Source organism: Pelodiscus sinensis, chromosome 2, assembly GCF_049634645.1.
Source record: "Pelodiscus sinensis isolate JC-2024 chromosome 2, ASM4963464v1, whole genome shotgun sequence".
Taxonomy (NCBI): domain Eukaryota; kingdom Metazoa; phylum Chordata; order Testudines; family Trionychidae; genus Pelodiscus; species Pelodiscus sinensis.
Window position 1 is genome coordinate 136233015 of NC_134712.1, and position 27355 is coordinate 136260369.

Sequence of the window (27355 nt, forward strand, 5' to 3'; positions counted from 1 at the left end):
ACCCTGCACCTGGCACGAATCGAGCCACCCACCCAATGCCCCCCAGCCCTCCCCCTCTTCCCGGGACCAGGCTGGTGGCTCCCGGGAGCTTGCCCAGGACCGCAAGAGGCGGGCACCCGCCTGGGCTAGTGCGGACATCGTGGACCTCGTCCACGATCTCCGCACTAGGCACAGGAAAGCGGCCAGTTAGGGCAGGAGAGCTGCCAGCCTGGCCACCCAGGAGCAGGTGTGCATGAAAATCAAGGGGGTCCACTGAGACCCCCCGACCCTGAGCCCTGAGCTTACAATGGCTATCCTGGGTCAGACCAAAGGTCCATCTAGCCCAGTAGCCTGTCTGCTGACAGTGGCCAACCCTAGCGACCCTGGAGGGGATGGACCGAAGACAGTGACCAAGCCATTTGTCTCGTGCCATCCCTCTCCAGCCTTCCACAAACAGAGAGCAGGGACACCATTTCTATCCCCTGGCTAATAGCACTCCATGGACCCAACCTCCATGACTTGAACTCACGTCCCTTTAAACTCTGTTCTAGTTCTAGCCTTCACAGCCTCCTGCAGCAAGGAGTTCCACAGGTTGACTCTTTGCTTTGTGAAGAACAACTTTCTGTTACTAGTTTGAAGCCTGCTACCCATTCCTTTCCTTTGGTGTCCTCTAGTCCTTCTTTATGGGAACTAATGAATAACTTTTCTGTATGCACCCTCTCCACCCCACTCCTGCTTTTAGAGACCTCTATCCTGTCCCCCCTCCGTCTCCTCTTTTCTAAGCTGAAAAGTCCCAGTCTCTTTAGCCTCTCTTCATATGGGACCTGTTCCCAACCCCTGATCATTTTAGTTGCCCTCCTCTCTCCCACCCTCTCTCTTCCCCTCTCCCACCTCCTTTTCCCAGTCTCCCCCACTTTTGTTCAATAAAGACAGATTCCATTTTTGAACACAATTGTCCTTTATTTTGTACATCAAGAAAAGGGGCTAGGGAAGGGTAAGTGGAAGGAGGTGAGGGAGGAATGGGGTACAAGCCCCCGATGGGGAGGACTGGGCTGGCTCTGCGGGCTTCTGGGTGTGGAAGCTCTCCTGCAGGCCCCCAATTGCCCCCTCTCCGCAGATGGCAGCCTGCGGCAAGTGCAGCCGGGCTGATGGCCGAGTGGTGTGATGTGCCCAGTCTGGGTACTCCGGGCACTCCAAGCCAGGACTGCTTTGCAAGCAGGGCACCCCTGAGAACTGTCTGTCCGGGGTGGGGGTCGGGACCCTTTAAGTGCAGCCCTCGGCTAGCCTGAGACGGCATCTCCATGCTCTAAGTCCTCCTCTGATGCCCTGCCGGCACTGCTTCCGGCCATCCTTAAGCCTGGTTCAGGGTCCACTTAATCTGGACATGCTAGTTCGAATTAGCAAAACGCTAATTTGAACTAGTTTTTAGTTCTAGACGCGTTTGTTCGAATTAGCTTAGTTCGAATTAACTAATTCGAACTAAGTTAGTTCGAATTAGTGCTGTAGTGTAGACGTACCCTGAGTTATAAGGTTTCAGAGAGGTAGCTATGTTAGTCTGTAACAGAAAAAACGTAAAAAACAATGAATAGTCCTGCCGTACTTGAGTTATAAGAGCATCAAAAATGTAGTTAGTTCATCACTAAAATAAGTTGCAACATTCTTCTTCAAAATGTGAGTGAAAAGATCATAAAACATCTAAAATTTCACGGATTTTTATTTGAACCCATCTTCACTTGGTAAGTATAATTGTATACTCATTAAAACTGCTTAAAGCCTCAATCCAAGAAGAACAAGTAGACACATGCATAATTTTGAGAATGGGGCCTAATTTTCCAAGGTATATACAGGCAGTCCCCAGGTTACGTACAAGATAGGGTCTGTAGGTTTGTTCTTAAGTTGAATTTGTATGTAAGTCGGAACTGGTACATATTGTAGGGGAAACTCTAGGCAAACATTTCTCCAGGCTCAGTTTTATTCTCCCACACCTCACTTCCCTCAGTCCTTTATTCTCAAGCTGAGGTGTCTGCTGAGAAAAGCCGCTCTGTGTCTCCCTGGTCTGCTGGGGGGGGGGGGGGGTGCTAGCTTCGCGTCTCCCTGGTCTGCCAGGGGGACGCCGCTAGTGCGGGGTTGCCTCACCCCGTTTGTAAGTAGGGATCCGATGTAAGTCGGATCCATGTAACCCAGGGACTGCAAGTACAATGAACTAACCAACCTGCTTAGGTGCTTTTGAAAATCCCAGGAGATGCACATTTGCATCTTTAGGCAGCTAAATACTTTCAAAATCTCTCCCATTGACTACAGTCGGCGTCTTTGGGTGCTTACGGTTAGGTAAATACCAGCTAACATATCTTGATGAACTGGGGCCGAGATGAGTTGCTGAGATGTAGAAGAATGAACTCTCCATTGCAATACTCTTGTTCTGCTTCCTGCACTTCAGCACATGCAATTCACTTAAGTAGCCTTAACTACCATTCATTAAATATCATTGCTTGTCTGTCTTTATATGTTAGAAATGGCTAAATAGATCACATAAAATAAGAGCTAGTTTGAGTCTTTATGCTCAATTCAAGACCAATCTAAATTGAGATTTGAACATGTTGGGTACTTTTATTTTATTTTTTATTCTTTTTGGTTTCTGTTCATCCTGCAGTAATGCTGCTCTTGTATTATTTTCAGCCTGACTAGATATAGAAGTTCTCATGGGAAAGCCTGTCCTTGAAAAAATTCTCATTTTGCAAACATAAGGGGTTTGGATAATTTTGCTATGCTTCAGATGAGCACCCAAGTGCTTTTTGATGGTAGCACATCACTAATTGTTATCTAGCTGTGCAAGGAAGAGAGAAGAATATATGTGACTTGGTACAAATGAAGTTTGCATTAGTCATTAGTTTACAGTAGTATGTTTGAATCACCTGTGATCCTCATCCTATAAGCTATTGTATATGGGCACTGAGTGTATTTGTTTGGCACAACCTGCAGAATCATGGCCTGTTCTGAAATAGCTATCCCGCGTCTTCACAGCAAACCCGTTATTTCAGGCTTGGCATTCTGACATCCCTGTAAACCTCATTCCATGAGGAATAAGGGTATGTCTACACAGCAAAGTTATTTTGAAGTAACTTTACTAGTGTCTACACAGCCAAACTGCTATTTCAAAATTAATTTGAAATAGTGGAGCGCTTATTTCGAATTTGGTAAACATCATTCCACGAGGAATAACGCCAACTTCGAAATAGCTATTTTGAAATAAGTGCTGTGTAGACACTTATTTTGAAATAGGGGACCTCCAGCCTTCCCAGGGTGCCCTGGTGGCCACTCCAGCCTCAACCAAGAACACTCCTCTCCCTCCTGCCTCCCCAGAGCCCTTAAAGGGGTTGACTCTTTATGCCACAGTGCCTGTACCAGCTCCAAGTCTGCCAGCCTAGAGCCAGCGGTCACTGCCCCTGACCCAGTGGTCCCAAAACATGAGCCAGCAAGCCACTGGCAGCCAGCCCTCCACCACTCCCCAGGAGCAGTCTGCCAGCTCCTAGGAGCCTGCCAGGGCCCAGAGAAGGTGAGCGCCTTCCTGGTTCAGGGTAGAGATCATGGACTTTATTCAGGTTTGGGGGGGATGCCCCCAACATCCATGATCTCCGCACTAAATGGAGGAATGCGGCTGTCTATGGCAGGATAGCTGCCAGCCTGGACGCCGAAGGCCACATGGGAACCCCAGAGCAGGTTTGCATGAAAATCAAGTTGGTCCAGCGAGACCCCCAACCCTGAGCCCTGAGCTTCCCCTCCCACTTCTTCCCCTTGCTTCCCCCTTCCAGCTCCCTTCTCCCAGGTTTTCCCTCCCCTCTTCCACCCTCTCTTCTCCCCTTTCCCGCCTCCTTTCCCCAGTCTCACCAGAGTTTCATTCCCCCCTCCCAGTTTTGTTAAATAAAGAGAGTTTGTGTTCATGAAAATACATGTATTTTATTTGACATCAGGAAGGGGGGTTAGGGAGGGGTAAGTGGAAGGATGTGAAGGAGGCACAAGCCCCCAGTGGGGCAGACCAGGGAGGCTTTTAGTGCTCCTCAGGGTGGAAGCTGAGGATGGCCTACTAGATACTGACAGCCCCCTGATGGACCTCCCAGATGGCAGCCTGCGATAAGTGAAGCCATACTCTCAGCAACACGTCCACGAGAAGCACCAGAGTGCCCAGGGGCAGCTCTGGCTCCATGTTGCAGAGTGTGGACGCGTTATTTCGAAATGGCAAAAAGCTATTTCAAAATGCATTTTGTGTATAAACGCGTTATTCGAAATAAGCTATTTCAAAATAACACTGTAGTGTAGACATACCCTAAGAGACGTTAAGAATAGCGGGCTTATTTCAAAATTTGGCACTGTGTAGATTTGCATAGCCTACAATTTGTGTAGCTTAAATTGCGTATCTTATTTTGAGCTACGATGCAGTGTAGATCCACCCTAAAGGACCCAAAGAAATTAATCAAATTGCATTTTACATTTCCAGTGTGCATTGATGAAAGTATTGAATACTTCACAAGTCAGTACATATAAAATATGTAAAACAGGCTTTGTGGAATTGATTTTCAATGTTATAGTGTGGCAGATTACATTTTGGAAAGTCTTACTTTAAATATATGGGTCATTGATGGTTATAAAAGTTATTACTAATTTAATACTTCAGCATTTTAGAATATTTGTGTTGAGCTTCAACATTTGTGTTTTTTTAACAGAGACCTTTTAGTGGTAGAAAAAATAATGTTGCAGTGTACAGGATATCTCAGCAATACTACTCTTTTTCCAAACCAAAGAAATAAATGAAATGTGTTGCTAAAATTTTTTGCCATTTTACCTCTGTCTCCAATTAAAAGTGTCCCCACTAAACGCTAATGTCACATCGCTTTTAAAAAGAAAAGCATATAAAGAACATGACAGCTTTGCTCATTATAAGTTTAGCTGTGTGTCAAGGGCTGAATTGTGTTTTACATTTATTGCACTTATTTAAATTTATACTTGAAAACTATTAGGAATCCATTCAGATTTCATTTCCACTAAAGTAAATCAGGAGTAACTCAATTGACACTGGTAACAAATTGACTGTAGTTCAATAGATACATGCTCTTAAATCAATTTAAGTGTCCACACAAAGGATTTTCACCGCTAAGACTACAACAGCTATTACACCAGTGTAGTTAAATCATTCCAACTTTTCGGAATGCACAAGGTAGGGTTGCCAACTTTTTACTTGCACAAAGCCAAACACCCTTGCCCTGCTCACTCCATCCCCTTCCTTCACTTGCTTTCCCCCGCCAAAATCATTCACTTATTTTCACGGGGCTGGGGAAGGGGATTGAAGTATAGGGGGATATGGGAGCTCTGCTGACTATGGTGGGGATGAGGGATTTGGGGGTAAGAATGGGCTCCAGCTTGGAATCAAGAAGCTTGGAGAGCAGGAGGGGTATCGGGACTGGGGTGGGGGTTGGGAGCAAGAGGGAGTGAAGGCTCTGGCTGTGGGAAGTGGACCCTCATGTGGGGCCAAGGCTGAGGGATTTGGGGTGCAGGAGGGGGCTCTGGGCTGGGATGAAGGAGTTTGGAAAGAGGAAGGGGGATGAGGGCTGGGTCAGGGGGCTGAAGTGCAGGAGGCGGTTAGGGGTTTAGGCTCTGCATGGCACTTACCTCAAGCAGCTTCTGGAAGCTGTGGCATGTCCCCCCCTCCAGTTTCTAGATCAGGTTGCAGCCAAGCGGCTCCGTGCGCTGTTCCCTCCACAGGTGCTGCCCCTTCAGCTCCCATCAGCTATGGTTCCTGGCCAATGGAAGGTGCAAAGCTGACACTTGGGGAGGGAGCAGCATATGGAACCCCCTGTATGCCCCTATACATAGGAGGAAAGAACCAGAGAGGAGACATGCTACGGCTTCTGGAAGCTGCATGGAGCCAAGGCAAGCAGGGAGCCGGCCTTAGCCTCTGCACTGCCAACTGGCTTATTGGGCTGAATTAGTAGGTTCATAGCTAGCAGATTGAGGGAAGTGATTCTTCCCTCTATTTGGCAGTGGTGAGGCCACATTTGGAGTACTGCCTCCAATTTTGGGCCCCCGGTTGCACGTGGCAAGTGCCTTTTTTCTCGCCTGCTCTCCAGCACAGTGCTCTCTCTTTCTTGTCCCTCATCACTTCTCTCTCTCTCTCTTTCTCTCTCTCTCTCTCTCCCGCATCCCATGGTTCCTCCCTTTCTCCCTTGTGATCCCTGCCCCTACAGAGTCTCAACCCATTCTTCAGTGATACTGAATTGGCTCCCCACTCCCTGCTGCCACAATGCTGGAGGACTGAAAAATACTCAAACAACCTAAGCTGCTGTAATCCTTCTGCAGGGCCGAGTTCAATATCTAGGGGTTCCTTTTTATCCATGCCACACAAAACTGGCTCGAGCCCCCACCCAGTAGCCTGGGAAATTCACACACATCCCTGGGTGCCTCTGAGAGGCAATGCTTCCCCACTCACAAGCACAGAGTCTGGACATAGAAAAGAAACTTTTAATGAAAGAGGGAGAGAAATAACGTGGCATTATCTTGGGAAAACACACCACAAACAGAGTTCATAACCAAACCACAAGTAAACATCCCAGCTCAAGTGGATTGAGCAATGTCCTTTGCCTCTCAGGGTATGTCTACACTAGAAAGTTAGTTCGAACTAACGGACGTTAGTTCGAACTAACTTTCCTATGCGCTACACTAGCGCTCCGTTAGTTCGAACTTAATTCGAACTAACGGAGCGCTTAGTTCGAACTAGGTAAACCTCATTTTACGAGGACTAACGCCTAGTTCGAACTAGCTAGTTCGAACTAAGGGCTGTGTAGCCCTTTAGTTCGAACTAGTGGGAGGCTAAGGCTTCCCAGGTTTCCCTGGTGGCCACTCTGGCCAACACCAGGGAAACTCTATTGCCCCCCTCCCGGCCCCGGAGCCCTTAAAGGGCCACGGGCTGGCTACTCACTTTGTGCCAGTTGCAAGGCTGCCAGCACCCGTGCCTGCACAGCCTGCACCTGCCACAGGATGAGCCAGCCATCCGAGGGCTCCCAGCCCTCCACTGCTCCCCACGACCAGCCTGGCGGCTCCCGGGAGCCTGCCCGGGGGCGCAAAAGGCGGGCGCCCGCCTGGTCAAGTGCGGAGATCGTGGACCTCATCGAGGTTTGGGGGGAAGCCTCAAATGTCCACGATCTCCGCACTAGCCACCGGAACGCGGCCGTCTATGGACGCATGGCTGCCAGCCTGGCCGCCAGGGGCCACCAGCGCAGCCGGGAGCAGGTGCGCTGCAAGATTAAAGACTTGCGGCAGTCCTACTCCCGGGCCTGCCTGCCAGGGGCTGACCCGGAGGCCTGCCCCCACTTCCATGCCCTGGACCGCATCCTGGGGCCTCATGCCGTCCCTGCCCCCCGGGACGTGATTGACCCCGGGGCAGAGGGACCGCTCCTGGACACCGAGGAGGAGGAAGAGGGCTCTGAGAGCCAGGAGCCTGCCGCCAGCCTTCCCAGGACCCGGGACCCCCGAGGCACCCCACAGAGCCGCTCGCCTGCATCATCAGAGGCCGGGGAGGCGTCCACCTGTGAGTACCCTCGTGTTCCCCTTATGTGTACGGGGGGCTGGGGCGAGAGGGAGCCCCGGGACCGTGCGCCTGGGCCTTGCCCACTACGGAGCAGCAGCTGGGGATCCTGCAGGGGCCCTGGCCTTGCAGAGGGGAGCTGGGTTTCACACACCTGGGCCCCTGGGGTAATTGACCGCTGGTCTTCTTGCACCACAGCTGCAGCACCGGGGACTGCAGGGCGCACCACACCGCCTGCAGCAGCCGCCCGCGCCCGGGCAAGCAGGACAGCCAGGAACCAGGAGGACTACCAGAGGCGGCATCTCCGGTTCCTGGACCGACAGCTCCGTCTCCAGGACCACTGGGTCCAGGAGGACCTCAGGCTGCGCCAGAGGAGTCTGGAGGCCCTGGAGGAGCAGGGCCGTGCCCTGCGAGGCCACCTCCAGAGCCTGCTAGACCGCTTTCCATTTCCTCCTCCCCCTGCTCCCCCTCTTGTTCCCCCTCTTGCTCCCCCTGCTCCCCCTCTTGCTCCCCCTTTTGCTCCCCCTGCTCCCCCTCTTGCTCCCCCTCTTGCTCCCCCTGCTCCCCCTCTTGCTCCTCCTGCTCCTCCTGCTCCTCCTGCTTCCGCTCCTGCTTCCTCCACACCCCCTGTCCTCTCTGCCCCCCCCTCCACAACCATTCCCCACCGACGCCCCCGGACCCGCAGTGTGGCGAGACGGGAGAGGCACCCAGACTCCCACCCCTGAGCTTTCCTTTCCCTTCCTCCCTTCCCTCCCCTCCCCTTCCAGCTCCCTCGTCCCAGGTTTCCCCCTCCCTTCTCCCACCTTCATTCCTCCCTCCCCCACCCCAGTTCTGTGAAATAAACAGACGTTTTTGTTGGAAAAACAGGTGTCTTTATTTGACAGTAGGTAGGGAGGGGAAAGGGGAAGGGGGGGGTAGGGTGGAAGAAGGCCCCGGTGGGGCATGCAGGGAGAGGTCAGTCCTCCTCCTCCTCCACCTGGAAGCTCTCCCGCAGGGCTTCCCGGATCCGGATGGCCCCCCGCTGGGCTTCCCGGACGGCGGCGGTGCGGGGCTGACCGTAGTGTCCAGCCATGCGGTCAGCCTCAGCCATCCAGGCTGGCAAGAAAGCCTCCCCCTTCCGCTCACACAAATTGTGGAGCACACAACATGCCGCCACCACGGGAGGGATGTTGTGCTCAGCCAGGTCCAGACGGGTGAGGAGGCATCGAAAGCGGGCTTTCAGTCGCCCGAAGGCCCCCTCCACCACGATGCGGGCCCTGCTCAGCCTGTTATTGAAGGCCTGGCGGGAGGGATTGAGGTGTCCCGTGTAGGGCTTCATGAGCCAGGGCTGCAGTGGGTAGGCGGCATCCCCCACCAGGCAGACGGGCATGTCCACGTCCCCGACCCTGATGTGGCGGTCGGGGAAGAAGGTCCCGTCCTGCAGCCGCTGGCACACGGAGGAGTTCCGGTACACCCGGGCGTCGTGTGCTTTGCCGGACCAGCCCACATTTATGTCCGTCAACTGTCCCCGGTGGTCACACACGGCCTGCAGGATGACGGAGAAGTACCCCTTGCGGTTCACGTACCGGGACGCCTGGTGTTCCGGGGCACGGATGGGGATGTGCGTCCCGTCGATGGCCCCCCCGCAGTTGGGGAAGCCGAGGGCGCCGAATCCCCGGATGACGGCATCCGGGTTGGCGAGGCGGACCACCCTGCGGAGCAGCACCCGGTTGATGGCCTTGACCACCTGCGGAGAGAGACACAGCAAAGCGTCAATCAGTGGGGCGCCCGGGTGGCTGGGAGCGTGCGTGCCCTGGCAGTGCCCCGCGCCCCACTCCCGGAAGCAACCCCCCTGGCGGCGTGTAGTACGGCCGGGACAGCCCGACCCCTCCGGTGCGGGGCGCCTTCGCCTCCTCCCGCCCCCCCCTTTGTCCCTGGGGCGGCCCATCCCCTCCTCGCAGCCCCCCTCCCCCCCGGCTCGGTGGCCGACGAGCGCCGTACCTGCATGAGCACTGCTCCGACAGTGGATCTCCCCACGCCGAACTGGTTCCCGACGGATCGGTAGCTGTCCGGCGTGGAGAGCTTCCAGAGGGCGATGGCCACCCGCTTCTGGAGGGGGATGGCGGGCCTCATGCGAGTGTCCCTTCTTTGCAGGGCAGGGGCGAGCCACTCGCAGAGCTCCAGGAAGGTGTCCCTCCTCATCCTAAAGTTCTGGGTCCACTGTCGGTCGTCCCAGCGCTCCAGGACGATGCGGTCCCACCAGTCGCTGCTGGTGTCCAGACGCCAGATGCGGCGGGGCACGCCGGTGCCGGGGCGCCGCCGCGGCTCCTCCACGGCCCCCAGGGCGGCCAGGCGGAGAGGCAGGGGGCTGACGTTCCCCAGGTGGTGCCAGGCAGCCTCGAGCCATTGCTGGCAGGCTTGCAGTAGCAAGTCCAGAACGTGCACCAGAAGGTGCAGGGCGAGCCGTGGCTCCATGTTGCCACCTGCGGCAGTCCCCCCCGAAGGGAAGCACTGACACAGACGGGCACAGAGACCGACGCTTTGCTGTCCCTCGGCGAGGTTGGCAAGCAAGCAGGAAAAGCTGAGAACCGGCTGTCCAGGGGGGGTCCCTTTAAGCACGAGCCTCAGATAGCCTCAGACAGCAGCCACACAAAGCAACTGCTGACCTGATGCCCTGCCAGAACCGGTTTCAGCTGCCCTTAAATGCCCCCCTGCGTCCAATCAGTGTGGACGCGCTAGTTCGAACTAGCAAAACGCTAGTTCGAACTAGTTTTTAGTTCTAGATGCGCTAGTTCGAACTAGCTTAGTTCGAATTAACTAATTCGAACTAAGTTAGTTCGAACTAGCGCTGTAGTGTAGACGTACCCCCAGGCTCACAAGTCCAGCAATGTAAGGGTCCTCCCATTCATATGCCCAACCTTTCTCCATACCCCACTCACAGTAGCTGCCCTAGGTCAGGGCAGACCAGAGCTCAGAGGTGATTTTCAGAGCTCACTTCCCACTCCACTGGCCACTCGCCGCTGCTCCTGCCAGCCGCTCCCGCCGGCTACCTGCTAGACGCTTGCTCCTGCCAGGTGCCCTGCTGGCCAACTGCTGCCAATGGATTTGGATCTGGCCCAAACCTAGTGATTTCAGTTCTTTGTGGTGTCAGCTTCTCAGTGATGTCAGCTCTTGACCCACAGTGCAAGCCAGCATAAAATAAAGAGACTTATGGAGTCTGTCTTTAGTTCTATCATTAGAACAGAGGTGGTTAGGAGCTAGGGTTCACAGAGGTGGTTAGGAGTTAGGGTTCACTGTAGGTCTTGGGCAAAGTCCAGCAGTTCTGCATTCTCTGTGGGGTACGGGAGACTTTATCATATCTTGCCCTCTAGTATAGCTGCTGTGACTTGAGTCAATGGTGGGTGAAGTGACCCTGTTATGTCCCACACCCATCTCCCAAAGTAACAGCATTCAGGGCTTGTCTGCTCCACTGCACTTCAAGAAGCTCTCTGGTGGGTGAAAGCACTCAGTTCACTTCCATCTCTAAGAAATAATTTGTCATTAACACATTTCCTTACAAAACAATGGAGCATTCTCAGCGCTATTTGAAGCTAGGTTGGGCTGGTCCAGGCTGCGAATGTCTGGGAGAAAAGTGGAGAGGTTGTGTAACTTTGGATGCCCAACAATTCACAAACAATGTTTCTTATCAAACTACAAACACCGCCTTCACAATTAACCAGCTAACTGTTACCAGCTTGATGGCCTGGTGGCTTAGCTTTTGCCAGCAGATGTGTGCGGTTCAAATCCCAGAAGTACCATGGCTGGAGGAGTGAAAATTATAGCTCTTTGATTTTTCTACAGAAAATCCTCCAGGAAAAAGGAAGATGTTCCTTTGCAGGGAAAGTTGTTTTCAGGCCCTGAAGACGCACAACTGTACTGTTCTAACAATGAGGAGTCCTGCTGCACTTTAAAGACTAACAGATTTTAGTCTTGGTGTAGCATTGGTGATACAAATTTGGGGTCATTTGACCAAGGAGTTTCCGAGGTACAGGCTCCCTTAAAAAAGTGATTTCTTTTGCTGACTTGTACTGTTAAACAGAGAGGCACTAATGATTTGATAAATCACAAACATCATTGAGATTGATGGTTGTGAGCTCCCCCTTCAATTATCATGACTAAGTATAAATTAATCACACACTTGCACATAAGACAAAAGAAGTTTTAGTCTGAATACCTGGAGGTTGCTATAATTGGTATCTTATGTAGTGTGTGGGGGGGACAGGGCGTAATTTTCTTTTTTGGAGGGATGTAATCAAAGATTTTGGGGAAAATAAATGAGACATGTAAATGCTTCCTTGGAAGGGATGTGTTTGGGAGTGCAGTGAGGGAAAGGAGTTACAGGGAGAGGAATAAATGGGGATAAGTGGTAAAGGTGAAAGGGCATGAGCTCAGGTGAGGCAGGTGTGGGATCCTGCCATGCTCTGACACTGCTTTGCATTCCTCTTCCTCTAAACTCTGCCAATGCACTTAGACCTCTTGCTCTGCCAGAATATAGCAACCTCCCAACCCCCTGAACTCTCTTGCTCTCACAGTACATCCGGATCCCCTGCATCCCTCACTACATTAGGGTAAACCAACCTCCAGCCCCCAAACTCCTACACCCCCAGCTCTGCCAATACACCTCAATCACCCAGCTCCTATCTGCCAGTGCATCTGAATTACAAATTACCCTGCATCCCTAGCCCTTCCATTGCACTCCAACCACCTTCACCCCAGTTCTGTCTGTGCTCTCCTATCCCTCGGCACCCCACTGTTCTGCCAGTGCTCCCCCATTTCTCTGGCACCCACCTGCTCAACCTCCCCAAGCCACACACAAACCCTGCACACATCTACCAATTCACTTAGGTTGTACCTGCACTACAGAAAAACAATAAACCCCAGATCTTGAGTCAGCGAGCCTGGGTCAATTGACTTGGGGTTTTCACTACTGTGCTGGTGAAGATGCTATGTCCATGGGAGAGTGCTCTCCCATTGATGTAATTACTCCACCTCAACAAGAGGTGGAAGCTGTGTCAGCGGGAGAGCGTCTTCCACCAACATAGCTCAGTGTAGAAACCTTTATAAGTTGCCATAACTTAGGTCACTCAAGGAGTGCTTTTCCCACACATTTGAGTGACACGACTTACATTGATTTAAGGGGAAGTGTAGATAGGCCTTAGACTCCCAGAACATGGGCTGCAGGGGTATAAGTAGCTGTATAGACATTCAGGTTTGGCTGGGCATGGAATCTGAGACCCTCCCCCATCATAGGGTTTCAGAATCCAGGCTCCAGTTTGAACCCAAAAGTCCACACTGCTGTTTTAGCCATGCAAACCTGAGTCTATTGACTGGGACTCTGAAATGTGGTGTCACGGGTTTTTCTTTACAGTATTTATTCTGTGAGCTTTCAGGGGCAAGGACTACCGTATCTCTTTTATTTTGGTGTGGCAGCACCACCATAGTTAAAGGTTGCACCATTACATCTGTTTAATGATCCACCTTTCTAAGTCCTCCAAAGTCATCACGCTTAATTGAAATCCTATGCAATTTTGTGTGTCAAAAGAGGGTGCATAGTACAGTTAGTGACTCAAATTTGGGATTTTTTGATCTGAGGGTTTGGAGATAAATCCTGGGGGAAAATTGCCATTTTTCCCAAAAGGGTTAGGATACTTATTTTTTGTTTGTTTGTTTCTGTGCATAGCTGTAGATCAAATAATTGATGTGACATGTGTCTAAACAGTCTTAGTCTGGCAAGTGTTACCCATCTTTGGGGGATTCAAACCAAGAATTTAAGAACATGTTCAGTTTTTCACTTGCAGGGATGTGTAATCTGGAGGGATAACAGGATGTAGGCACCAGGAAAGAGAAAAACCATGAAAGGATTTCTGCACAGTTACTTTCTGCTTCCCTAGGTAGTTTGAGTTAACATGCCAATGACATTGTCCCAGTAAGCAGCCAGTCACTGATGATTTCAGTGCAAATATTTTTCCATTTGTGCAACAAAGATTTAATAACTCATGTTGCTGTACTATGAATTGTCTCTTTTACATTACATTGTGGTTTTATTTGATGGAGAGGTGTACTGTGAATACAATAGGATAGCCAGAAATTGATCTAACCAAACTTTCTGTTATATCAGAGAAGTCGGACACAGAGGACTTTGTGTCTGTGGGATGGGGGATAGGGTCAGGAGGAAGGATTGCAGCTATAGAGGAATCACGTAATGAGAAGGATGGTAGGCCAGGCGTGGACTGGTTGTTTGAGAAAATCTGTAATTTATGCTTCATAAGTATGCAAAGCATTACTGAACATCCACCCTTGGGTAGTGTCCTTTGCCTCAGTTTCCCACCTTGCAATGTGAAAATCCAACTAAAATCTCTGAAATATGCCACTTTCCCCTCCATTGCACTTTCATGGAGTGTTGTCCTCAGTCAGCAAGATCCCAGAGCCCAGACTAGAGGTGCATACTTAGTAAGTATTTCTTACTGTCTCTGCTGCTGCTTGCAGCTTGCTGTCACTTCTGCAGCCGCAAACTGTTCTCTGCCACTGCCTGTCACCTGCCACTGCCTCTGCTGCCCACTGCCACCTTTGCCATTCTCATCCCTGCCACTGTTACCACTACTGCTGCTGGCTGCCACCTCTATAAAGCCGTGTTCTGAGGTTCCACCCGTTGGACCAGTGCTTCGTGATTTCCCCAGCTGGTGGTGAAACCACTGGGGCTGTAGCATTATCCTTCACTGCAATGCTGTCCACTTCCCCCATCCCAGGATCTCTGGTTCATTTCTCCTTCTATCAGCTTTTATCAGTGATTTCAGCTCTATTAATTACTCAGCAGAAACAAGGGCTGAAATTTGAACCTGATCAGCTGTCTCTAAACACTGAAGAGGAAGGATTAAATGGGCTTTAGGTCTCATTAGTGTTCCCACCTCCACCCCTTCTCATTCTTACTTGGATTTACATGCCTACATGTGAAGTCATATATAGAGGTACCCTTTCAATTGGGGCATGCTAAATAAAGTTCTGCTGGCCTTTACTCATACAATAAGGATGATATCATTTAATTACCATCACATTCAGGATTAACGTGGATTTTTTTCCAAAACAGCAAAAAATGGATCACTTTGACAAAACAGGTCTGTCTGCAGAGCCCCTAGGCAGAGCAGGGCCTTGTCTATATTAATCCTCGGAATCGATATAACCTATGTAACTTCAGCTATGCAAATAGTGTAGCTGAAGATACTATATTTACTGTGGGGTCTTGTGTGCGGTAAGTGCGGTGGGGGCTGCTCTCCCATCGATGCCAGCTACTCTTCTCATTCTGGTGGAGTACTGACATTGACTGGAGGGCATGCAAAGATTGATTTATCGTGTCTAAGAAGACACAATAAATAGACAGCCGGTGGACAATCGTTGCAGTGTCATCCCCAGCATAGTGAAGACAAGCTCTAGGTTTGGCTATGCAAATACAGCTGTTCCTGAGATCTTTTCCCTCAGTTCATCACTAGATGTCAGGGAAGAGCTCATTCCAGACCTTGTTTATGCAAAACAACTCAGGAGATGGTTTATATGGAATCCCAAGCAGAGATAAGCATTTCCCTCCAGCCTTGATTTAAAGCATCTATTTCCCTTTGGAGGGTTGGGCTTTGGTCACACTTCTGTCCTTTATATTTCCTACAGGTTAATTTAGGCAGCTCCCCACACATCATGCTGACTTTTGAGGATCTCATTTTTATAAGTGCATCTCTCCCCATGAACTGTACAAACAACTCATGTACCTAAATTAGGGTTATAGATTCTAGTGGGCAGCAAGGTGTCTAAAAATTAGGTTCTGCAATGTTCCAAAGCCCAAGTCAGTTTGTGAATTGAATTCTTATTCCCTTGCTTAACTAGTCCTCAATTTCATCCCTAAAACTTTGTATACAATATCTGGATGTAGTAATGAGATATTCTGCTTACTTTTTTGGCTAAAGTACTTTCTCAGGAAGTTTATAAGCATTTTAGATTAAAATGTGCTTGAGAACAAACATCTGTTAGCTGGTTTGAAGCTCCGATTGCACTAAGATTTTAACGTGTACTGTTTGGCAGGAACAAGTTTTCTGTTAGAAAAGAACTGCCCCAAGATACTTTTACTGAAGTGTTCAATTTGGGGGAGGTGGAATTTATACTCTATTTATATCCTCTAATTAAGTATCAAGTACTGCAGCAAAAATGCCATTTTAGAGAATCCGTGTAGAAACATAGTATTAAAGAGACACATCTGGGCATTGGCAGTAAAGGGAAAATTCAATGTTTTGCTGACTGCCATGGAGTTTTTACTGTGGAGATAAACATCATGTTTCTTCTCTAAATGAAGGCTAGCGGCAATATTCAAAGTCCTTGCCTAACTACACCTCTGATTCCAGCTTTCTTTGTATTAGCATCAGAATGACTTCATTTTAAGGTGAAGCAATTTATAATACATAAAAATATTTGCTTGGAATATAAATAATTCAAACATTAGGGGCAGGAGACAGAATATCTCCTAATTTGATGCTCAGATACTAAGGACCTGATGCCTGATCTCACATCTTGCAAACATTTAGGCGTGTGAATAACATTACTCAAGTGTATAGTTCCACTAACTTCAATGAGACTGCTCACGGGCAGTAACATTCAGCTACTCATGTTCTTAAGCATTTGCAGGATTGTCTAGAGATTTGTACTGTATCACATTCTGGAGAACATGAAGGATAATTACAACTTACATGAACATCATTCCTATATTTTATATATACTTTTTAACTAAAGAAAAGATTAAATACAGAGATTACAGAGAGTTTACATTGTATATTTTCTATTGCTTCAATTACAAAAGTGATTATAAAGTGAATGATCCTCTTGTTTTTAAAATGAGAAACATGAAACATTCTTAAAGCATCGGCAGACTTTAGTCCTTGGTCACGTAATGTAGCTGTCCGTGAACAATCATGCCTCTGCTCCTCTTGTGGAAGTCCTGCAGACCTTGAGTCTACTCAGCAGTTATGTATCAGATTGTATGATACTTGGAGGCTGGATGAAACACAATGTTTCAGTGCTGGTTGTGACCCTGAAATCTTGCTTCCTCTTCATTGTGGCAATCAAACGAAATCTGAAAAACAGCAAACATAGCAGTGAGCACTTGTTCCACCCAGGCTGCAGAGCCAGTGTACATCCATGGCTTTTGTTATACAATTGTTTTGTTCTATGGTTTGAACAAAACTGAGATTATCGTGGCAATTTTAATTTATCATCTTCAGTTTATGTACGGTTGTAATAGTTCAAAACACTTTTGGTAAATAAAAGGACAAGAGGGAATGCCATGCTGAGAAGCAATACATTGGGTAAGATCTTTTTTTTTACTGGATCATCTTCTGCTGGTGAGAGACAAGCTCTGGAGCCACATTGAGATCTTCTTCACATCTGGGAAAGATTCTCCAAGCATCACAGCTAAATGCAAGTTGTCCAACATAAGACATTACTTCACCCACCTTATCTCTGATATCCTGGGACCACCATGGCTACAATCACTCTGCACAGTCAGAAGAGCATTTCCAAGAATCCTACTGCATGAATGATTATTTGTATTACTTGAAGTGACGAGAACGTAACTTCTGTACTCAAAAGTCAATTTGTAGGCTACTGGGTTGAAACTGTGAATAAGGAGTCATGTCTTTGCCCCTGTTCTGACTGTTTCACACTGTTCTGGTAACACAGCTAGCAATCCCGTTGTACTGGCTACCATGAGATTCCTATATGGAGGCTACATCTAGACTACAGGCTTCTTTTGGAAGAAGTTTTTTTCGGAAGAGATCTTCTGAAAAAACTTCTTCTGAAAGAGAGCATCCACACTGCAAAAGTGCATCGAAAAAGCCATCTGCTTTTTCGAAAGATAGCGTCCACACTGAATGGACGCTCTCTCGCATGTAAGCTGTGATTGCTATGGACAGAATGGCCACCAGGGCACCTGTACTTTTTCCTCTTTCCTCTTTTTTCAAAAGAACTCCCTCTTCCCTGTCCACACACACCTTTTCGCGAAAGAGCTCTTTTGGAAAAAGGCTTTTTCCTCGTAGAATGAGGATTACTAATACTTGAAAAACCCCTCTGTTCTTTCAATTTTCTTGCAGAAGAATGCAATTACAGTGTGGACACTCCTCAAGTTTTGTTGGAAAAACAGCTTTTCTGTTTTTCTGACAAAACTCTGTAGTGTAGACATACTCTGGCTGAGGAATCCTTGAGTTGTATAGAGCCAATCAAGCTGCCTGTCACACTACCCCTTCTGGCTCCAAGGGTAGGAGGTATATTGGGAGTAATTCACAGGAGGAGTCCTTGTCCTGTGGAGCTACAGCCAGCTGGTTTAGTTCAGAGCTTTTCCAAGGCTTTTCCTTACTATGCCAGGCTTTTCCATACTAAGCAGTGGGGCTGCAGATGAGGAGCTTGGGAAAGGAGAGGGGTCAGGACTGGGAGCAAGGGGTTTGGATTGTGGGTGTGGGGTGCAGGCTCTGGAAGGGAGATCGGGTGCAGGAGGGAGCTCCAACCTGGGGCAGAGAGTTTGGGATGAGGGCTCCGGCCAGGTAGCGCTTACCTCAGCCTGCACTCCATCAGAGGCTCAGCAGGGCTAAGTCAGGTTCCCTGCCTGCCCTAGGTCATGCAGCTCCCAGAAATGGCTGACATGTCTGGCCCCTAGTCAAAGGCAGGGCCAGGTAGTTCTGTGTGGTGCACACTGCTCGCACGTGCTGGCACCGCCCCCAAAGCTCCATAAGCCAATGGGAGCTGAGGAGATGGCACTGAGGGCAGGAGCAGTGTTCCCTGACCACCCCTCTGCCTAGAAGCAAGAAGAAAATGTGGGCCAGTTCCAGGAGCTGTGCGAAGCCAAGGCGGGCAGCGAACCTGCCTTAGCCCTGCTGTGCCATTGACCTGGCTTTTAATTGTACAGTCAACTATGTTGACCAGAGCTGCCAGGATCCCTTTCCAATGGGCCTTCCAACAGAAAACTACATGCCTGCTAAACCTGCGTGCTCAATTGTTGCATTCGTCTGAGCCCCAGAAGTCAGCAATGGCTGTGCCCATCACTGCAGCAACCAGCAGGTAGGAGGAGCCTGAGAAGATGGGGTAAAGCAGGGAAAAATGTCACTAAGGGACTAGTGGAAAGGGGGAGGAGCTGAGAAGGGTTGGGATTTTTTGAGGGGAGGGGGGACAGGGGAGAGAGGAAAAATGTTTATACCTGTAAATTGAGCAGATTTGCTGTGGGTGTCAGATCATTTACATAGGACCCACTATGCCATACTTAATAGTCATCTTTCAGAGCAGAGCCACACCTCAAAATGGTGATGGTAGGAGAAGGATCACATCAGTCCCACTCTCCCCCTTCTTCTTGTGTGGTCTGGATGCCAATGATATTTTAGCTAGCATTCTCTTAAAGCACGTACATGTATTTCTGTAGTACTTTAAGCCTTAGCAGGCTCTAACTTCTGAGGTTATGGCCACAGATTAGCTTGTGCAAACAATCTGCTTGCATGCTGTGTGCCGACCAGGAGTGGGGCTGGGGAAGGGAGGGCAAAGGAGGAAAATGCTCCAGTGCCCAGCAATTCAAAGGGGCCTGAAGCTCCCAGCCACTGCCACTACTTCAGCAGTTGCTACAACCACAGCCCTGAGCCCTTTAAATCACCACCAAAGCACTATGCTGAGCTCTCCGGACAGCTCTGAAGGCTGGCAGGGAGGTCAGGGGGGCACAGCGTGGTCAGGTAGTGCTTAAGGCTGGCTGTCCCTACCCTACCCCTTCCACCTGAGGCCTAACCCCTTCCATGGGCATGGAGCCAGTCCCCCACCCCATCTTGCCCAAGGGCTCAGCAAAACTGATGGCCCCCCTATGTGTATGTGAACAAGAATCTCAGTGAACTAGTTCCACTATGAGACAGAACAATGAAGATCCTGGGCCTGTGTTACATGAGAGATTCTTTCTATTCCTTTGTCATTATTACTGGTTTGAAATCTTTCTGTAGATTTGATCATTTCCAGAAAATTTCACTTTAAAGTGAGTCAAACACTGGCTGGAGCAGAGGGAGGATCAAAAAGCCAATTCTGTTTCACAGGACCTTACAGCATTTCTGCTACAGCATCTAATTTAATGTTGGGAACATTTGTGCCTGGCCCTTTGGGTAGTGTGCAAGGGAGGAGAGGAGTCCAGGTGCTCCCCTCACCCTTTTATTATTTTTGTAAGGGCCAGGTACTATCGCAGTGCTTGCATGATTGTGAGCTGCCTGCACCCACTGGGGAGCTAGCCTCACAAAGGGGCGGGGAGGGGAGGAGGAAAGAAGGCAGGGCCAGAGCCTTGCTCCTCTAAGCTCCAGCCAGCCCAGCCCAGCAGCCATGGAAGGGAACACATGCTGTGCGCTCTTAAGGGCTGTGCAGCCAGTGTGCCACAGTGAATGTATATCAAGGAGCTGCGCCTTGACACCACCCATAACACGGGCCTGGGTCTCAATGTCACTATCTGTCCCATTCTGTTGCTAGGAGGTTACTTTAAATAGTCCTGAAAATCAAATGACCAGCGTTTGGCCAAATCTACTTAGGCTGTAAGTTCTTTTTTGTTCTGTGGTTGAACAGCACCTAGCAGAATAGGGTCCTACTCCCTGACAGAGCTCATAGGACCTATTATCATGTAAATAATAGAGGATAGCAATAATAAGCAACTTGGGGTTTTCTTGTTCTAAATGCCTCCCACTTTGAAGGCCGACTTTGCAAAAGGACACGTCTTTGTTTCAGCATTATTATTTTTCAAAGCCTGTAATCTGGGTTAAAGGGAAAACAGTATTATCTTCATGCTCTGTAAAATCAAACAACCCATTTTATTACTAGCAAGGATTTCTCTTGACGTGTATTTATTTCAAATAGCAGAAGAGACGAAAAAAGTGAAAAATAGAAGATAAGAACCAAGCATATTCTTCTTGCTGCTGACGAAACACAGAATTACTGTTTCTGTGGAAACCTTCAGCTGTTTTAGGGTCAGCTTGCATTACCTTTATTTGTGAGCCATTAATCAGAAATCAGTCGAATCACACACACAACTATTCACCAGTGTGAATAAGGGCTGCACAGTGTCACCCCTAATTTCTTTTCTATGCCTGCATTAGAAGGAAGGTCATATTTTTAGGCCATAGTTTTAGAAGTGGGCTGATCAGTACTGAAATGAGGATCATACAAACACCTACACAAACAGCTTTGCTTGCCTAGTGTGGTGCAGAAGATGCAAAGCTGAGGTCAGCATTTCTGTATCAACAGATTATTCAGTGTAGAAATACATGAAACAAATAATTAGTAAAGTGCCAATTATTGCAGTACCAATAACAAGGCACCATTTACCCTCTGTGCCCTTAAACCTGATCCGACTGTATGCCCCAAAGCTATGGTAATGGATACTGGTGAGAGAACAGACTACTCTATGTCAGCTTTCTTGTTACATCAGTGCAGGAGACATTTGAGAGCCCAGCCATGTTTCTGGGGGGAAGGGCCGATGCAAAATCTGATGCTTTCGCTTTTTGTGAAATATTTCAAAGAACAAACAAATTCTTTGCTTGTGCAGAATGTTCTTCTATGGCCATGTAACAGGCTCAGACTCCTCCCAAATGGCCCTCATGGCTAGCACCCTGCCTCTATTTCCCCCTCTTTAGGGTCCCTTACACAGACCCCATACACACTTATTCTAGGGCCAAACTACCCCACTTAGGGTACATCTACACAACAGTGTTATTTCAGAATAACATCAGTTATTAGTCCGCATCCACTCTACAAGCAGTTATTTTGACATAATGTCAAAATAATGTCAAGCTGGAGGACTTCTTACTCCTACTCCTACTCCTGTAACCCTCATTGTACGAGGAGTAAGGGAAGTCAGAGCAAGAGTGTTCTTCCTTCCATTTCCTGCTGTGTAGACAGAGCCAAAAACCAAATTAAGCTATTTCGACTTAAGCTACCCAATTGACGTAGCTCAAGTTGCATAGCTTATTTCAGCTTTAGCCCTGCTGTGTAGACATGCCCTTAGGGATCTAGATTTATTCACAGAAAATAAACTAAAAACAAAACTCAAAGTCCTCAATTAAAGTCCAACAAACAGACATTTCTCTTGCTACACACAGGCCTTTCTCCTGGAGACCTCTGTTGTCTTTTCCCTGCTTGTTTAGAGGCCCTGCCAGGCCTCCCTGCCTGGAGACTTTTGCACTCTTTCCCCTGCTTGCTCAAGGCCTCTCCTGCCTTAGGCTACTCCCAACTCTTCCTTCCTACTTCCAAATCCCACTGCTCATAAGAACATAAGAACGACCATTCTGGGTCAGACCAAAGGTCCATTCAGCCCAGTACCCAGTCTGCCGACAGTGGCCAATGCCAGATGTCCCAGAGGGAGTGAACCAAGCAGGTAATGATCAAGTGATCTCTCTCTTGCCATCCATCTCCACCCTCTGACAAACAGAAGCTAGGGACACCATTCCTTACCCATCCTGGCTAATAGCCATTAATGGACTTAATCTCCACGAATTTATCTATTTCTCTCTTAAACCCTATTATAGTCCTAGCCTTCACTGCCTCCTCACGCAAGGAGTTCCACAGATTGACTATGGGCTTTGTGAAGAAGAACTTCCTTTTATTTGTTTTAAACCTGCTGCCCATTAGTTTCATTTTGAGGCCCCCTAGTTCTTATATTATGGGAACAAGTAAATAACTTTTCCTTATTCACTTTTTCCACACCACTCATGATTTTATATACCTCTATCATATCCCCCCTTAGTCTCCTCTTTTCCAAGCTGAAAAGTCCTAGTCTCTTTAATCTCTCCTCATATGGGACCTGTTCCAAACCCCTAATCGCTTTAGTTGCCCTTCTCTGAACCTTTTCTAATGCCAGTATATCTTTTTTGAGATGAGGAGACTACATCTGTAGGCAGTATTCACGATGTGGGCGTACCATAGCTTTATATAAGGGTAATAAGATAGTCTCTGTCTTATTCTCTATCCCTTTTTTAATGATTCCTAACATCCTGTTTGCTTTTTTGACTGCCGCTGCACATAGTTTGCGTAGACGTCTTCAGAGACGATGACTCCAAGATCTCTTTCCTGATTAGTTGTAGCTAAATAAGCCCCCATCATATTATATGTATAGTTGGGGTTATTTTTTCCAATGTGCATTACTTTACATGTATCCACATTAAATTTCATTTGCCATTTTGTTGCCCAGTCTCTTAGTTTGGTGAGATCTTTTTGAAGTTCTTCGCAGTCTGATTTGGTCTTAATTACCTTGAGCAGTTTAGTATCATCTATAAACTTTGCCACCTCACTGTTTACCCCTTTCTCCAGATCATTTATGAATATGTTGAATATAATTGGTCCTAGAACTGACCCTTGAGGAACACCACTTGTTACCCCTCTCCATTTTGAAAATTTACCATTTATTCCTACCCTTTGTTTCCTGTCTTTTAACCAGTTCTCAGTCAATGAAAGGATCTTCCCTCTTTTCCCATGACATCTTAATTTACGTAAGAGCCTTTGGTGAGGGACCTTGTCAAAGGCTTTCTGGAAATCTAAGCACACTATATTTACTGGATCCCTCTTGTCCACATGTTTGTTGACCCCTTCAAAGAACTCTAATAGATTAGTAAGACATGATTTCCCTTTACAGAAACCATGTTGATTTGGTCTCTGCTCTTCATGAGTTTCCCCACTTCACTGCGGCTGTCAACAGATCTTTGTAGCAGAATCATCTGCTCCCTCTGTGCCTCTTTTAGTAATCAGGGTTAGCTAGCCCTGCACCCTTCAGCCCCTATAGGGCAAGTCACCCTGTTAAATGCCAACACTGTCAAAATCTGGAAAACTACCATTCTAATTTCATAGAACAGGCTCTTTCTCAACTCTAATTACACAGCAAACACAGAAGGGCGCTGAGACTGGGGGAAGACAGTTTCAGTCATGTAATATTTATTGCTCAGACACCCATAAAATGGATACATGCCATTCTGCTGGAATGGGTGTGTGCCATATTAATGCCTACTAATCTACACAGTAGTGCATGTCTATTCAAATTGAGGCAAACTGCCAACGAAAGATCACATGTGTGCTGCTCTTACACAGGGTATGATCGCCATAATGTATCACAGAAAGCCACCACTATGTGCCTTATGGTACAATAGAATGTCTGACACAAAATCCCACTATTATTGACACATGCCAAATGATGAAGAAGGAATAAGAAAATATTTCTATTCCCCTTTCATTCTGTTCTGGGCCATCCTCCAACTTTGGTAGATTGTTCATCTGGGGCAGATTTCAGATGCTCATACATTTCTTTGTGGCTTTCTTGAGCACTTTAGTTATACGCAAGCAGTCTAGAGTTTCAAACATGTTATTCTATCAATATTGATGTATTTATCTGTAGACGTACATTGAGTTTTGGGATCATAAAGATATCCCCACACAGTTGAATAGTTTGCAATCGAAAGCATGTATCCTCCTCCTCCCCCGCCAAAAAGAGAGAGAGAGAGAGAGAGAGAGAGAGAGAGAGAGGCGCTCATCCTGAAAGTCAGCTTAAGTGCTATTCATTTTAGAAACCAGTTCACATTTGTCAGTATTTTTAAAATTTCCTGTGCTCTTGCCTAAGACTAAGTCTTAGCCTTGGCTCTTTCTGTTTTCCTAAGTAAAGGAATGGAGACCATGTAAGCATTTTAATGGTAGGTTGAAAAACCATTGGTGTATCCAGAAGCTGAGGGGAATGGAACATGGAAGCAATATGGTCACTCCACCACAACCAAGTAAGAAACAAGACAGCTGCCACTTTTGGAAATTATATAATTTCATACCTGAGGTTCGTGAGATGCTGTGTAGATAAAGAATTATTATGATCACATCCAAAAGCCGTTGTTTCATAAGTAAGGACCTTTGATATTTTCATCCATGCCATCCAAATCTGGGGCCAAATGTGTGACACAACCCCAAAAGCTTCGGGAAACATCACAGGCTATAGGATTAAAACTATTCTACAGCATTGGTTTCATGATATAGTGTTACTAATGTAAATGGTTTTGTAGAATAAAAGCAAAAGGGGATGCCAAATTCATGGGAAATATCAGTAATTAGGGAATTAAAATAAATGACTTCCCTTGGTTTCAAAGGTACATTTTAATCCCTTCATCTTCAACCTCCAACCCACGAGTGTGAACCTTCACATTTTCTTATGTTAATTTCTCTGCTCCAGTGCAGCCACTGGCGCGACAGAGGGATGATTCCTTTACTAATGCCCTCTCATCAATGTCCAGATAAGGATCATATCTTGTTTTCTGAAAAGATGTTTTCTTTTCATCAGGCTCATTCTTTCCCAAAAACGTGAGACTAGATGAAGAGTTCAGATCCAAAGCAGGGAGATTACTGTATTTAGGATTTTTTCACTCTTGGTTGATACAGATTTTATTCATAAGCGACTCTTGATCTCCACTTAACATGCTGATTCATGGCATAAATGAAAGCCTTGTGGTTGTTTGGAATTAGAATGACAGAGGTCAAACCTACAGCTATTAAAATATGGCATCCATTGTTTCAGATAGGTATGTATCTGCAAAGCTTTTTGAAGCTGCTACTTTGTGACTGTATTGAGATATCTGTATTTTCAGGGTTTTTAATATATCTATTGGTGTCTATTAATACCATTCATTGTCTTCTAAGAAACAGATAAAGCATCTTTACAGCTTGTATTTTTAATGATCAGTTGAGGTTTTTAGACAGCCAGTTGCCTTTTTTGTCTCTTGTCTGCTCTTTCCATAAATAGAATAGCCTAAGTGGCTAAACTAACCTCCAACTAGTACTGTATAGAATTTGGCAGGAAGAGACCAATCTTGGATTCATTCATTAAGGGGGCATGTGTGTCTGTTTGACAATCTATTTTTGGTGTCCTCAGCATCATCTTCATGGGCCTTTCCAAGAAATTAATAGCAGGAGTAATGAGCTATGAAAAACGTTCAATTTTTACATTCTTGTCACATGTCTGTTTGTATTTATTTGAGTCCCATCTATAAATGTGAACATTCATCAGTTACACTGCTGGACTTACAGGGGACTTCTGTAGCCAGGCATCAAACATGACCATATTGTTCAGAAAATTGGCCAGCAATTATGGTTCTCTTAGAGTTGCCAGGTATTCAGTTTTCACCCAGAACTCCCAGTCAAAAAGGGATCCTGGCACCTCCGATCAGCACTGCTGACAAGGCCATTAAAAGTCTGATTGGTGGCACTGTAGGGCTAAGACAGGCTCCCTGCCTGCCTTGGCTCTGCATGGCTCCCAGAAGTGGCAACACGCCCCTGCAGCCCATAGGGCACACCACCTCTTAGGAGCGGAATTGGAACATGCTACTCCTTTTGGGAGCTGCCTGAGGTAAGCATTGCCTGCACACCCTCACTCAACCTAACTCCCTGCCCCACCCTTGGGCCCTCTCACAGAGACCGCACCCTGCACCTCCTGATACACCCCCAGTCTTGAGCCCACTTCTGCATCCCAAGTCTCTCATCCCCAGCCTCACACCAGAGCCCACACTTCTAGATGGAGCCCTCACCCTCTCCTGTACCTTTTCATCCAATTGGCTCCAGCCTGGGCCTTTTACTGCATCCCAACTCCTCATCCCCAGCACCTCAGAGCTTGCTTCCCCAGATAGAGCCCTCGCCCCCTAACCCCAGTCTTGTGAAAATAAGCAAGTGGGAAGGGGGTGGGAGGGAGGAGTGAGCAATGGAGAGAGAGGAGACAGAGCCTCAGAGAAGGGGCAGGACAGGTTGTGGGGCAAGGGTATTCAGATTACTTCAGTCATAAAGTTGGCAACCCTAGGTTCACTGCAGAGAGTTTCAAATATAATGAGATTACCACGTGATCATTTTTATATTGTAATTCTGTGCAGGGCCAGCTCTAGGTTTCTTTGCCGCTCCAAGAAAAAAATGTTTTGGCCGCTCCCCCTTTTATTGTTGGCAGCGACCCAGACCCGGAGCACGGGCAGCTTCGGCTGCGGCTTACGCCCCCTGGCATGGAGAGAGGGGGCATTTTGCTCAGTGAGCTTGGCTCGGGCCACAGGATCTGACCCGGCACAGTCGGGCACGGGGATAAGAGCTCAGCCTGAGACCGGTACTGGCCCCGAATGACCCAAACCACCAGGCTGGAGCCCGGATGCATGGGTTCTGTCCCTGGCCCTGCTGCCAGCTGTTCTGGGGCAAGTCACTTCCCTGCTGCCTCAGTTTCCCCTTTGGGAGCTGGGGAGACACTGCTGCCCTGCGCGGCCAAGCACAGTGACCGGGTGGCGAGGGATGGAAGGGCTGGGGCTCCCTGGCCAACCCCTCTGGATGGATGCCCGTGCACCACAATCCCCCAAAGGACCCCACGCTCCTCCCCCTCCTATTCCCCCCACAGAGCCCCGCCGGGTCTGTGATGTGGCGCTGGCCGGCCAATCAGCACGCGCAGTGGGGCACACGCAGGTCCCGGCCCCACAGGAAAGAGACTTGGGCAGTGCCACCCATGAAGGGGTGGGGCTATGGGGCGCTGCTGGCAGGTGACTGTGGATGAGAGGTAGAATGGGGGTGGCACAGTACACACAAGTATGGCCGGAATGCTGCCCCTAGAAATATGCTGCCCCAAGCACGTGCTTACTTTGCTGGTGCCTGAGTTCCATGTCTGTTACAGGTGTTATTCATTTTTTTAAAACCTACATTAATGCAGAATTAGAACTGTGATTATACTCAAAGCAAAAATCAACATTTTACCAGTAAGCTTAATTCTGCCCT

General features: G+C 48.1%; 1 protein-coding gene across 1 annotated transcript; it reads left to right on the plus strand.

The window, feature by feature from the left end:
• Nucleotides 1-6737: 6737 nt before the first annotated feature.
• Nucleotides 6738-8420, plus strand: LOC142826781 (uncharacterized). The gene is made up of 2 exons (XM_075919803.1): nt 6738-7555; nt 7751-8420. The coding sequence occupies exons 1-2, from the start codon at nt 7006-7008 to the stop codon at nt 8275-8277; spliced, it is 1077 nt and encodes a 358-aa protein (XP_075775918.1). The 5' UTR covers nt 6738-7005; the 3' UTR covers nt 8278-8420.
• Nucleotides 8421-27355: the final 18935 nt, after the last annotated feature.